The 15,061-nt window shown below is 37.0% G+C and overlaps 1 protein-coding gene across 2 annotated transcripts in view; it reads right to left on the reverse strand.

The window, feature by feature from the left end:
• LOC131042911 (uncharacterized) overlaps nucleotides 1-15,061 on the reverse strand; it is a 33,681-nt gene that overhangs the window by 3,210 nt on the left and 15,410 nt on the right. For both annotated transcript variants that reach the window (XR_009105334.2, XM_057976244.2), the window contains exons 2-3: nucleotides 10,938-11,005; nucleotides 2,063-2,207 (exon numbers count right to left, since the gene is read on the reverse strand). Coding sequence is in view for 1 of the 2 variants with exons in the window: in XM_057976244.2 (XP_057832227.2) it covers nucleotides 2,063-2,207; nucleotides 10,938-11,005 (213 nt within the window). In the remaining variant the exon portion in view is untranslated. The remainder of the gene's footprint in view (nucleotides 1-2,062; nucleotides 2,208-10,937; nucleotides 11,006-15,061) is intronic.

Genomic DNA, 15,061 nt, shown 5'->3' on the forward strand with positions numbered 1-15,061 from the left:
AGTTGCAAGATATAAAATGCCTCCAAATTAGAACCAAGTTGTGAGAAACACCAATTAGAGTTGGAAGTTCATGTTTTCAGAGTTTTTTAAAACATCTTGGAAACAGGGTCACCTTTGTAACATCTTGGTCCTTGGAAGCATCAATAACTGATACAATTTAAGAAGACTCAGATCAACTGAAATGCTGGTAGAAACATTTTCTGTCCGACAGAAGCATAAATGCCTTTCTATAAAATTTGAGAACCAAATTTGTAATGACTTGGATCAATGGTAATCTTGATAGAAACAACCTCGAAATCAATTCTGGAAGATCTTCGAACCTGACATCACCATTCCTATTACTATGTTTTCTAGCAAAAGCCTGCCTCTTCCTACTTGTTTTGCAATCATGAACTAATAAATTAAATTTTAAATCAAGTAAACCAAACAAAGCCTGAGTAACATATTTTAAAAAAACATGGCACTCCCAGAAACAATTTTTGAAACAATTAAAGGCATTTCAATAGTTCCTCCAAACTATTTTGGCCTAAAGGGCATTATACATCATATATCTCATCTCGGACTCCTCCAGGCTATTGGTTGAGGACAACCTGTTGGAATGTTGACCCAAAGCTACCAGACTTCGATGGCTAAGGAGCTCAAAATTAGACCAATCTAAGGTAGCATTGGAGATCAGTGACAACAGGGACACATTTAAAAGAGGAGTCTATCTGGCACACTTGAAGGACATTCGTCTAGCTCTAAAATTGCTCAAGACACCAAGGACTTAAAAGAACTAGACCTTCAATATGATTATGTGCACTAATGGTATTGTTAGGAATCCAATGGATACGTGAGCTAACCTCCCTTTGGTCATAGAGTGGGCTCCCACCACGCCCCAAGTGATTTAGTTGTGTAGTTGGCCTTATTCAGAGTAGGGCTCCCTTCCATATAATACATTGACATATATTCTGAAAAGCTAAATATATGTTTTTTTAATCTTTTTAAGTAATTGAAATAGATTTGCCCACTTCAAAATTATCAATTTGTAATATCTTTTATTTGTTTTTGCAATAATATCTCCAATAAGTGTATATCAATTCTATCATATTTCTCATTCTGGTTTTCAATATTTATTATCATTTCATTTTAATAACATACATATACATATTAAAATGAAATGATGCAACTATATATGGATATGGGAATTATTCATACATATATCTATATATACATATGCATATATCATTCATATATATATATATATATATATACACACATATGTATGTACATTGTATACACACACACACATATCTATATGGTCCTTCCGATTTGTCATATCCCCATCTCCTTATCTGTGTTTGGTCCAAAATTCAAATACTTTTCCATCTCATCTAACTTTGAATTAGAATTTAGTAAGAGAGACTCAAGAGGATAAGTGACACCATAACTAATACATGGACTTCACAAACATGATGGCACTTTTATGGGGGATTCCGAGAACCTCATACTTCCAAAAGGTAATGCACTATATTTTCCTAGAATAAAGCCACTGATGAGACCACACCAAAAATCTCATACAGCCAAAAAGCAATACACTATTGTTTCCTATAATAAAGACACTGACTACACTATTTTTGCACTTCCAAGATTTTTATCTGAAATTCCCTTCCTTGTAGGTTGAGAACCCAAGATTTGCCAATGAATTTTTCCCCATTTTGTAGGGTGATAGTTTGGTATTTCTGTTAGTCCATTTGTTTTAACTAAAATCTAGTATGATACTTGTGATAAATAAATTTCTTGGAAGTCAGAATCAGGTCTCGCTTATTTCTCTAACCTCCAATCAAGCATTCATTCCCTCTGCAGCTTAAAAGACAAATTTAGTGTTGTCACCTATAATTTTATAGCTGAATTATCACAAAGCCTTTCAAGCTAATAAACCCAAAGGACATTGACACAAAATAATGAAGGTTACTTCTATTGTTATTTCTAGTGAAGACCAAACCACAAACGATTTGACAAAAGGTTCCATTTATATCCTTGTTTCTGATGGCAAACATGGAAATTCTCAATCAATTCTTACCTCCGAAGGTGCCATCCAGAAGTTGTTGTACTGGATCACAACTTGGCAGACCCATAGGATAACAAATCATAACTGCTGCTCTTATATTTTCAATATGATCCTTTAACGCATTCAATGCAAGTGGGATTTTGTGCAGAACCTGGTTCTGCATGACAGCATAAACATTCAGGAAAGTAACAGTCAATCAAATGAGCTTGTAATTAAAATGTTACAAACAAAGAAATATAGTGCAAATTTTAAGAGATTCATTATTATATGATTGGACATACAAAAAATAAATTGAAGAAAACACTAGTAATACTGAACAACTAAGATCATAATAGAAGAATGGGCAGATCGTTTGTCAGCAGTTCCGACTAATAAAATTTTATGAAATACCAAATGTAATAATCTACAGGAAAATAAATTGAAAGTTATGCAGGTAGCATGAAAAGACTGAATGTACTATCATACAAATTAGAAGCAAAAATTCATCCAAAACAGTTTAGTGTTAAATTATACGAGTCATATATAGACATAAACCTACACACACATGTTAGCATATCATACATGGAATAATTCTACGTAAGTGATAGATCTGAGATAGCAAAGAAAGACGGGAAACATATTAATTTTAAATAATTTATAAAAGTGAGGCTATAATTATTGATCCATGTCCTCACATATTTTCCAGCTGGTAAGCCTGTTATATTGATTTCTAATCCATGTGCTCAAGAATTATTTATTCATGCCTTCAAATTGCAATCAGCTTGAGTGGGAATTGAAAAATCTGGTTGAGGAGTATGCAATAGCAAATAAAATTATCTAGATCGTAGGCAGACCTTCCAAATTTGAATATAAGCTCATTCTACTTTGCAATCCTTAGTTTCTATTTTATGTGTAGAATGATACGTGTTTAATATTGCTTCCTCTGTTACTGATCCATAAGGATCCCAGAAGTTGTCTAGAACAATAATTGAAAATTTTTCAGATATTTTAAAATGTACAAGTACTTATTCTTTTGCCACAATCAAGACTGCCAGTTTTAAACACGTGACAGTTTCCAAACCACCGCGGCAGTTTCATCTTCATAAATGGCAGTCTTGAAACTACATGGTTTCAACCTGCTGAAAAGTGATGATTTCACCATGACACGGGGAACAATCATAGGAAACAAAGGGTCAAGTCTTTTGGCGTTCAAGACCATTTAAGGAGCCTCCCAACATTCTTTTTAAGGGCATTGGTGACATTGATGAGGTTCAGAGGTTGAAGCATCAGATTGTAAGTAATTTGCACAAGGAGAACTCAATTATTTTACAGTTTGAGCTAGACAAGAAGCATACAACAACCTTATTCATATTTCTGTATTTAACTCTTTTATCTTACTTCCAACTAATATATTCAGGTAGAAGAGCTGTTTGGCTGCTACCAAATGGTTTTTGCTCCATTTGGAGGTTTCCAGGGTAAAAGCTTAAGGGTTATCTGTGTGTTTTCATTTGGATATCGTTTATTGTCATTTGCAACTATGCACAATCAAAACTCACTTCTAGGACAGTTTAAGATCAATCTAATCAGAGAAAGAGTAGAATTTCTGCTATTCTTATTTTCAACAAACTATTTGACAAAATTATGGATCATCTACACAATTGAGGACCACAATTTCATCTGAATTGTGTTTTGAGTTATTAATTGTGTGCCAATGAACCAGAGGATATAACTTATAAGAAGTGGTACCAGAGCATATGTGATATATGGGAGCTATGCATTTCAACTGATTTCCAAGAAAATAGCCAACGAGACTAGCATAGAAATTCTCCCCTTGATTTTTTTCCATTTCTAAATCTAGAGAAAAAAACTAATCTCAAAGCTCAATAATTGAAGTGTTAACTTTATTGACTACTTTAAAAAAGAAATAGATAGTAAATTCTACAAGGTGCTAGAAAACAATTTTATTTATAGCAGCACAATATAACTAACTACACCCAACACTCACTTAATTTAATATTAGTGTCTCCAAATAAAGTGTATGCATAATCAAAATTTTCAAAAATGAAACATGTCCAAAAATATCTTACATCTGTCATCACCCTTACAGATCAAATAGTAGATGAGTTGCCTAGTATTTTCACTTTCATTTACATACATCTGGGTGGTAGGACGAGAAATATGCATGATCATCTGACAGTGGTAAAATGTAGGCAGATGAAAAGAAACAGCAAGAGTTGTTGCTTTTCAAAAGATGGCTTTGAATCACAGTGCGAACATGAACTTTTTCCATTCTCTAAGGCACCTCCTCAAAAACAATTGGCTGTGACAAATCTGCAAAGTCGCCAAGGATTTCTGCTGCTTGGGCTGTAACAAAATTCCATGTCGCAAGCAAGGGATTCTATCCTACAGGCCAACACACTGAGGTAGCCATGGGAGAACCTGGAGTCTGGGGCTAAACCCTTTTCAATGCATGAATCAGGGAGCCAAATTACAAATCCAAACCAAATGCCATGTCTACCATAGCATCTACAATTTAGGTTTTTATTCAAACCTTTTAAATTTTTAACACAAGAGAGACAGGGCAAGTAGCGTAGAGCAAAAGTTTCAAACTGCAAACAAATTTCCACTAAAAACACTACTGCAGCTCTTGTCCACACTTTTTAACAGAAACTAATTTGTACATAAACCTGAATCTTTAAAGAATTATTTCTGTTGACCAGTAAATGAGAAGTTTTATTGAGGACTGTCACTATAAAACAGAAAGAGCATGAAGCTTACAAGTTAAAATAAGCATCCCTATGGGCCACAGCCATGACATGTAGCCAAAGGCCAAAAGCATAACAAATAATATTACCTACAATTTAACATAACAATCAATTTGCATCACAAAAATGCATGGCTGATATGATTAACAAGATTGACCAACTATGTGAGTTACCTGACCCAGGTTGACAAACCCATATGAACAAAAAAGATCCAATCCTTGAAAATAAACTACATTAGAATGGCAGGGGAAGATGGGCAGGCCCCATCATGATGGGCCCACCAATCTCAATCATAGGACCACCACATCAGCAGTAGCAGCAGCAACAGCCACCATATCTAAAAGCCACAACTCCTGTCCCCACCATCACAGCTGTACCAAACCCTGCTCCCACCATAACCTCTGTCATACAATACAAGAACATTCTTGCCTTCTACCTCCGCAAAGAAGCAAGTCCTTTAATTAGTATCTGCAAGGTTGTCTTTAACCCACACCTCAAAATTCCTTGGGCCAATCATAAACTCCCCTACATTAGTAGGGCCCCTTCCCACACTTAGTATTCCTCTAAGTTGGTGCAGCTCAGTGGGCTTGTTTGGCTCTAATGACCTAGGCAAGTGCAGGAGGAGCTACTCTTATAGGGAGCTGCTTGAAGATGGATCTTAAGGTTGTTCTCACAATCCTGCAAATGTCTTGACTCTTTGTTATCCACCTCAGGTCAATGTGGTGGGAGCAGAGAATTTCAAGCCTCCATTCTAATTTGAAAAGCAGTTTTGCCACACATATATTTCGTTTTGTGCTGCATTGAAAGGTATGAATTAAAACACAAAAACTTTGGCAACTCTACTAGGGAACAACTGATAACCAATTTTATTGCATTCTAAACTGAAAGAGATTGAAACTGACAATAAAGAGAGATGCAGCCACACAATAAAACAATGCACAAGATTTTACGTGAAAACCCAAGATGAGAAAACCACGGCGAGAAATGCTGCTAGGATCTACTGTCCTAATCCAGCCTCACCGTTAAAATGATTAAAAAGCTTTTTAGGGCACCAACCTCAAGGAATCGCCAAATTCCTCTAAAGAGCACCAACTCTTCCAAAACCACAAGTCAATGATCTGAACACCAATTTCAAAATTCTGAAAGCACCAACTCTGAGAATATTACAATCGATAACTACAATTGATTACAAGTTTTAAGATTTCCCCTTACAAAAAGAGTAGACAAGCATTTACATTTTAATAGAATTCAGATGCATCAAAACGCACTACAACAATCTCTCTGTATAACTGAATTACAAACTGAGAGAATGATCCACATAAATATGAAAAACATCTGTGTTATCACCAAATTCTGAAACAAAACTTGTCTACAATCTTAGAACAGAATTGAGGGAACAAAGTCAGTGCACTGCTTGCAGAGAAATAACAAAATCAATTTACTCACTGTTATACCCGCTTTTCTGATCTCCAAAAATAACCTTTCCTTCTTTCCTCCTTAAGACTGTATCGTATTTGAATCCCAATCACCAATGCTTACAAAGGATTATCATTAATCAAAACTTCTTCACACAATTTTACTGTTGTTCGATCCAAATTTGCAGAGATACTGTACTGCTGTTCAATCCAGATTTGCAGAGAAACTTTATTGCTGTTTCATACTCCAATGATTCTCTTTCTCAATTTAGGTTACACTCTACTTTTTCGAGTTCTTCTCAGACTCCCTCACACACGTTTACACAAATTCAATGGATTACATCACTGAAACATATTCTTCTTTTTACAGATAACTCTCAACATATCTTTAACAGATAATATATCTCTGTGATACAAATTTACTCACAACTACTTTATTGGGTTTGAATAATATTTCTTATTTAGTGATTCCACACTCCACTCTCCTCATTTAACATCAGATATAATACTCCTTTTTAACTGAGTTACTGGATTCTCCTGGGCAGGCTTGGAATCGGGTCGGGATTCTCTTCGGGCCCTGGTTCGACCTTAACGGAGGACCCGAGCGGACCAAGACCCATGGGTTCCCAAAAACGAGGCCCACGGGTCATAAAGTGGCAAAACTTAATAAAAGAACACTTTTTTTAATATTTTTTTTTTCCAATAAACCCTAATTTCGCCCCTTATGATGCATTTCATGCATCTAAACAATCATTCAACTCATTTTTTCTTGCATCTTTCAAGTTTTTTTCTCTACAGCCAGGTTTTGAAGTTTTTGCATTTTTCTTCGAAGGTGAAGGCTACGGAGGTGTGAGACACGCATCAAAGGCGTAGGAATCATTGGAGAAGGAAGATTTAGCCATCAAAGGTGAGTGAATCTGAAGTTTTTTCAAGTTTTTTTCAAGTTCTTTAAAAAAAAAAAAGTCTTGTATATTTTTTTACACTTTATATGCATAGCATGGGGTTATAATGCCAATTTTTTTTCAGTTTTTTTCAATAATGCTATGTTTTCTCTTTTTATTTTAGGTGCATTATTCATATAATCATACATAATGGCTGGAACTAGAAGTGCAAATGCAAGCTCTAGTTCAACTGCTCAGGTCCGAACTCAAAATAATCCCTTTAAAATTGATCCAGATTCACCACTTTGGCATTACACAACAATGATCAAGCAAATGTCTGGTGGTGGGAGTTTTGCTTCATCCCCAAACGTGGAATAAAATTTTGTAAGGGATCAAATGGCAGTGGGCTGCCAAAAGCTCTAGTTTTGGAAATATTAGAGAACAAGAGGAAGCTAATAGGAGAATTGGCAAAGCAAAGACTGATCATCCTCTTGCTCAATCAAGCTCAAAGAGTCCTTCTAGTAGTACTGGCTCCACAAGACCGGCTGGCCCACATCCTTTCATGCCAATACCACCAGTTGTTGCACTAGAGAATGTTGAGGTTTCACGGAAAAGAGGCCCAATGGATATTGCCTTCAAAAATGGAATGAGAGATTGCAGATCAAAGCATTGTGGGTTGCATTTATGGCAATGGGCTTCCTTTCAACCTTGTTAGATCACCGTATTTTTGAGACATGGTGCATACCCTTTGCAATACACCTTCTGATTATGTTTGTCCAAGGTATGAAAAGGTGCAAACCACCTTATTGGCAAAGGAGAAAGCATCTGTAGAGTCACAGTTGAAAGTCATCAAAGATACATGGCCGGAAACAAGTGTGTCCATCGTTTCTAATGGATGGAAAGATTGTAAAAATAGGCCATTGATCAATGTTATTGCAGTGTGCCCTAAAGGGGCAATGTTTTTGAAAGCGGCGGATTGTGCAATGCAAGTGAAAGATGCAAGTTTCATTGCCAATATCCTCATAGAATGCATTGACATGGTGAGGCCTGAAAATGTTGTCCAAGTCCTAACAGACAATGCTAAAAATTGTAGGGCAGCTGGGACTATAGTGGAGGCTATATACGGTCACATCTTTTGGACACCATGTGCAGTCCATTCACTCAATTTAATCATCTAAAAGATTGACACACAAATTGATTGGGTGAAAAAACTGTACCCGGAGAGCAAGGAGATTCAAATGTTTGTGACTATCGTCATATGTCACAAGCCATTTTTAGGACCTTCTCCAAGTTGGAGTTGTTGAAGGTAATTAATAATTTAAATTTTATTTTTTTATTTTTTATAGTTGATATATGATGTGTATTTTTTTTATGTCATGTTAGGTTGCTAAAACACGATTTGCATCTCACACGCTCGTCTTAAGACGACTTGTGAAGGTGTGAGAGGCCTTGAGTTCTATGGTCATCAACGGATTGTGGAGTGTATGGAAGTAGTCCCACACAAAAAGAGCTCTAAAAGTAAGAGCATTGATCCTTGATGAGAAATGGTGGGATAATGTGGAATATGTTTTGAATTTCACTGAGCCCATCATGAGCATGATTAGGTATGTTGATACTAATCCCCCATGTTTGGGTGAAATTTATGATGCCATGGATTGTATGGTGGAGAAAATAAGAGAAGTGATACGAAGAAAAGTAAATGACCGAATGGAAACATTTTTCAAAGTTGTGCAGAAAATTGTTGTTGACCGTTGAAACAAGATGATCACCCCCTTACATCTCTTAGCATTTGCTTTGACGCCAAAATTTTATAGTGTAGAGATGATTGCAACACCAAGGAGGGTGCCACCATATAGAGATGCAAAGTTTGCTTCTAGCTATAGGGCTACCTTTAAAAAGATATATCAAGATAAGGCGACAAGAAATGTTGTCTTGAGGGAGTTTGGCCAACAAAAAAATAATTTTGTAGCTCGTCATGCTAGATATGGAATAGATGTTGATGAGTGGTGGTATGTACATGGTCAAGGCTCCGTTTACTTGCAACCTCTTGTAATTAAACTTCTCTCCCAAGTGTGTATCTTTTTGTTTTTTATTTTTCTAGTCTTCCAATTCCATTTGATGCTATCATATTTTTATTTTATAATTTATAAATTTCTAATTATGTTTTAACTTTTAACAGGTTCCAAGCTCTTCTTTAACTATATGGAATTGGAGTACATACTTCATCCACTCAATCAAACGTAATTGTTTGGGTGCAAAGAAAGTTGAGGATTTGGTCTACATACACTCCAACCTTCGTTTGTTGTCACATAAGAAACCTGAATATAATGCGGGTGCAACAAGGAATTGGGATCTAGCCCCTGAGTGTGCTGATTTAGATGCTACAATTGCACAACTTGCCCAAGTCTCTATAGACGAGGCAGCTATGGAACTTGAGAGAGACAGCTAGTGGGAGTGGCATTCCAATCGATACTGGTTCAATTGATGTTGAATTTGAACCAATAAACGACCTTGGGCTTGGGTTGGATGCTTCAAATGAAGATGAATATGGAGATTAAATCCCATAGATGGCTTGTAATTTGAATTTTCATTGTGTCATGACATTTTGAAACTCGAATATTATCTTTTTTGCAAATTATGAATATGATATTGCATTTACGATATCTGAATATTTATTGGCAATTATGGATTTGTCATTTATCATTTAAGTATGGGAAAGTTACATTGTATATTTGTATGGATTGTATCATTGTAATAATCAATAATGGTAGTGACAGTTTATATAATTATATTTTATAATTTTGATGTTTGAACATATATATATGTGTGTGTGTGTGTGTACGGATGTCCCTGTACCCATACCCAAGGAAAAAAAAAATTGCCGAATCCACGATCTCATATCCATACCCATACCCAAGGAAAAAAAAAATTGCCGAATCCGCAATCCCGTATCCATACCCATACCCATACCTGAATCGGTAACTTAGATGGAAAACAGTAATATGTTATTATCTTCTATAAATTTAGTGTATATGTGTGCTTTTTTAAGAATATTTTAAAAAATTATATATTTTCAAATGTTCGGTAAATTTGCCGATTTTTTGTCAAGACCCGATTTTTCAAAAATTTTGGGCCAAAAGAGTTATTGCCAAGTAAGAGTTTTTCAACTTTGCTTAAAATATTCTATGTTCCATTTAAACATGTCCCCAACCCTAAGTATCATAGGGAAGCTTATAATACTTTGATAACATATTTACACTTTGAAATTGACTCATATAACCTGATAATACTAATATGACCTAATTGATGGTATTACAACCACTCAAAATCTCAATAACAATGCATTATGCATTCTTAACTTATGAAGCCATTACCCAGGTTTGTTCTCAAAAACTATAAGATGCTAGACATTGGTTTTTTGGACTAATCACTTCTTTGATCATGCTTGTGCCCTTTGATGTTCTCATATGTATTTATATACTTTTTGAATTCACTCTTAAGCACTGCATCGCATGATATTATGCTTGACATAGAAATAGACGGGATGTTCATTAAATAATCTGTGTAGTAACACTCATGGAGATTCTAATAAAATAAGAAATGATAGTGCACGAAGAATACAAAATTAATGTCATACTTAGCTGCAAGCTACATATAGTTTTCCTCTTATTGAACCTTAGTAAGCTGCTTTTCTTTCAACATAAATAAACATGAAATTTCATAAAATGCATTTACGTAAAACAAAATTATTTGTTTAAACTTTATGTCAGTAAATATGTTACCCAATTTAAATTGGGAAAAAAAATATCATACTGTGATCTTGGTCATGAAAAGGTTCTAAGATAACCTTAGAAACATACGCATCTGCTTCTGTCAGTGTTCTCCTCAAGGTCTCAGCACCAGTTGGATCACATGCTGAAATGTTCAAGAATCAGATCCAAAAACAACAAATCACTCACAAATAATCCATAATAAGTGAAGTATATGAAAAACCGCAAATCGTAACTTCAACGGGAAGCACACAGGCATTTTTCAGCATCGATTGATGAAATTTCATTAAACCCTAAAAGCGCCCTCAGAAATACAAAACACATTAGAGATACCACAGCTGACTAAACTGTCAAATCCAGACACACAGCATTCCCTGGCTAAAACAGAGCAAACTTATCCTAAAATTTCATTGTTTAACCAATTTGGTTGTGATTAATAGGTGGGTCATAGGCAGACTTATAAAAAATTATTGTAAAGTTGTAAACCGCATGATGCTTAGTAGATAAAAAACCCAAGCAGCATAACAAACAAAAATATTGCAAAATGTCTTACATCTAAAATTTTCAAACACTGAATGCAGATAAAACAACTTTTTAAAGCATGAAAAGGCTCAACTCCTAAACTTGTCATCAAAAATCGCATTGCTTGGACAAATAAAAAGAATCCATGCCATGTCTTCTTTATGTAAAAATAGAGTTTTAGAAAGAAATAGATTGTTGTTGAAGATTCAGAAAGGTCAACACAGACCAGATCACCTTAGCAAATACACATCAACCAAAGCAAAAATGAAGACAGAACTCTTTCCATTCCCAATATATAACAGCAATACTGTTTACAAACTCTACGCTGAAAGCAAGTGCAATGTAATAAACCCATCGGATCTCTGAAGCAAATCAATCAAAGAAAATAGCAACATCCACAGGCATCCCAATCCTGGGACATTCCATGTATTAATCAGTTAGAAATAAGGCTATCGCTGCAAAGAAGAGAATAGTTAAGATATTGTCCATAAACAAAAGATAAGACCGATTAGGTGTGTGGTTGGTCAAGTTATTTTAAAGAGACATGATGGAAGAGATACAACTCCTCACATCATGCCCATTCTAAAAGGCTATTAGAGGAGGTTCGTGTTGCACCAAAGAGGCATCAGAGTTTGTTTTGTATTCTTATTTCATATTAGAAGCACTCAGAAGAGCCTTGGACAGCCAACTAAGAGAGGGTATCTATCCGCCCATTGTGAGGTGAAAGACGTGTGAAACAAGAGCAGACTTACCAGAGACGGTGTCCAAGTTGCATGATCACAAGGAGAGATAATAGGAAGAGCAATTAGAGATCTGAATTCTGATTCTTTTATCAGAAACATAGTTAGTCAATTGCATGCTACAAAGGAATCATTCAGGCACAGCGATCTTATAAATAGAAGATCAGAAGAATTATTCTTTTATCGATTATCTAATTGGTGAAACACAGCAATCATAGAAACTTGTATATATATATATATATTGCATGTAATGTCCCTTGTGGGATTTTCTCTAACTTCGCAATTTAATGAGACAATTATGCTTATGATTCTTATGGTCTTGAAGGGAAATGTATAATAACTTCAGACAAGGCTCAATTAGTAAGTCTTATATTAATATGAGATGCTCTACTAGACAATAATACAGCCTTCCTTATGTTGGCATTGTGTTGTCATTGATGTCAACCGGTATAGGACAACCGGTATGGGAGCATTGTTGATGTGCAATCATTGATGTCAACTAGTCTTGCAAGTTACCAATATAGGACAACCGGTATGGGAGCATTGTTGATGTGCAGTCATTGATGTCAACTAGTCTTGCAAGTTACCGGTATAGGCTATCACCGGTAAGGAGAGTATGTCAACTGGTAAGTGTTGTGTTGACAATGCATGGTTGCCAACCGGCAAACTTATGACCAATGTACAAGCAAGGTGAGCAAGATGCTTGGATGTTGATTGTGATGAAGAGGCAAAATGTTATCAAAAATCACATCAACACTAAAGGAGAAGTATGTACAGGTCACCGGTACGTTGTGTGGATGCAAAACAGCAGGACTCCCACCGGATAAAGATGCAGTCACCATTTGAAGAGATGACTGACAGTGAATGTGCCCCAACTGGATCACATGTGCCTATTTGAAGATATGCTGCTCAAACAGGGAAGCCACATTGGTGCATTGCAGAATGTAGATGACAAGCATCCACTCCTACCGGTAAGTGGAGCTTATCTCCTATTATGCAAAGTGTGCATCATAGTTTTGTGAGATGAGACAGAAGAGTAGAAGGCAGGTGTTTGAAGGCTTACACCGGATCTACCAATGAATCACAAAGATGCCCCAGGTGCATGAAATCAGAGATGTGCACCGGATCAGAAAGAGTTGGCATGTTGTGCCACCAAGACAGAAAAGGAAGAGTAAAGAAGTGATGGGTTGGTCACTTGGACAAACCGGTTGAGATATGGTCTGGGCTAATGATGAAGAAGGCAAGGCTGAGCAGCTGCAATTAGAGAGTGCAACCGGCATGCAGATGCCTCAGATGGAAACAATTGACGGTTGATGACATGGTGTCATCAAGATGGTTAACCGGTAAGTATGTCCACCGGTAATGCTAACAAAGTGCAGATGCAGAAGACCCCCATCTGATGAGGATGTGCATAAGGTAGGTTAGCAAGCGTGTTGACCGATTAAGTGTTCCACCAGAAGAGAAGCAGAGTGCAAGGTGAAGGTAGACCGGTTAGGGCATAACCGGCAGGGTTAAAGAACCGGCAGAAGAACCTGGTAATGAAGTTAGTCGGTGATCCCATCCATACCGACTCAAATGATCCAGCAAAGATGGATGCTGACACAAGGGCCACGTGGAGTTGAAGTGGCATGCATGCACATGTCGGCATGTTGAGTCGGTGAAGTATGGATCAGTGAGGTAGCTAGCGAATAGGTCGACATTTATGTCGACTGCATGATTCACGAGACGTGCAGCAAAGGTTTGCGGCTCGAGGTCAGATGGACAACAAAGATCCAGCACAGACTATTTGACCAAATCGAGGGCAGGTGAAGGGAACCGCGAAACCATTCTTGGTGATGGACCAAGAAATCCACTAACAGGTTAAATGCAGACTGCCAAATGAGGAAGGCGTGTTCTGGAAGGCACGACAATGGCGGGATTGATTGATGAGTTACAGTTTATCAATCAAGGTGATCAGATCTCGTGAGATCTGATTGGATTTGGTTTGCCTCGAGGTCGATGAGGAACTGCCCGAAATTTGAATTGGCTTTTGGCAGGAAAATCAATTTATAAATATGCAAGCCAAAATCGATGAAGGTTGCCGCTGAATGAGAGTGTTGCTGCATGTGAGAAGAAATCAGTCAAGTGCTCAACGAGTATCAGAGGAGAGATTGAGTGTGAGAGAGAATCGGGTTGAAGGGTTCAACCGGCAACAGTGAGGCAACCAGTAGTCAACCATGAGTCTGACAGAGGAGTAAACCAGTGGCGACCATACCGGCAAAGAAGAGTTGCAGAAGATTGCAAAGAAGGCAAGCATAGAATCGGCAGAGTGTAGTACCAGTGGAGAGCAGCGGTGTAGCAGAGAAAAGAGAGAACCGATAGAGTGCAGAACCAACAGAGAGAGAACCGGCAAAGAAGAAGAAGAAACTGAACCGGTGTAGGTGCAGCAGAGAGTAAGGTTGCAGCAGGAGATAAGGTTGCAGCAGTGAGAGGGTGAGCAGAGAACCGAGAGTGAACTGAATAGAAGATCTAGTAGAGAGATTTGCAGAAGAGTTACAAAATTCATTTGTAACAAGACTATTACTTTTGTATTTGAATATACTCATAGTAGATCACTAAGTTGGAGCTCGGTGCAGGGGTTGTAGCTCCTTGGGTTGGTGCCCTAAATCAGAGGTTAGTGCTCCTTGGGTTGGTGCCCTAAATATTGTAATCCGAGATTCACTGTGAGGCTGGATTGGAGCAGTAGACTCCAGCAACATTTCTCACCGAGGTTTTTCCCATCTTGGGTTTTCCTTGTATATGTTGGTGTTATGAGATGTCCCCTTTATGTGTGAGTGTATATGTGATAGTCTCTCATCTAACCGGTAAGTCTGCTTTTTGTTAGATCTGATAACCGGTATACACACATAGGATAGATAAAGAGAAAAGTTTGTGAACCACTGATTCACCCCCCTCTCAGT

The sequence above is a fragment of the Cryptomeria japonica genome, chromosome 1, assembly GCF_030272615.1.
Source record: "Cryptomeria japonica chromosome 1, Sugi_1.0, whole genome shotgun sequence".
NCBI lineage: Eukaryota > Viridiplantae > Streptophyta > Pinopsida > Cupressales > Cupressaceae > Cryptomeria > Cryptomeria japonica.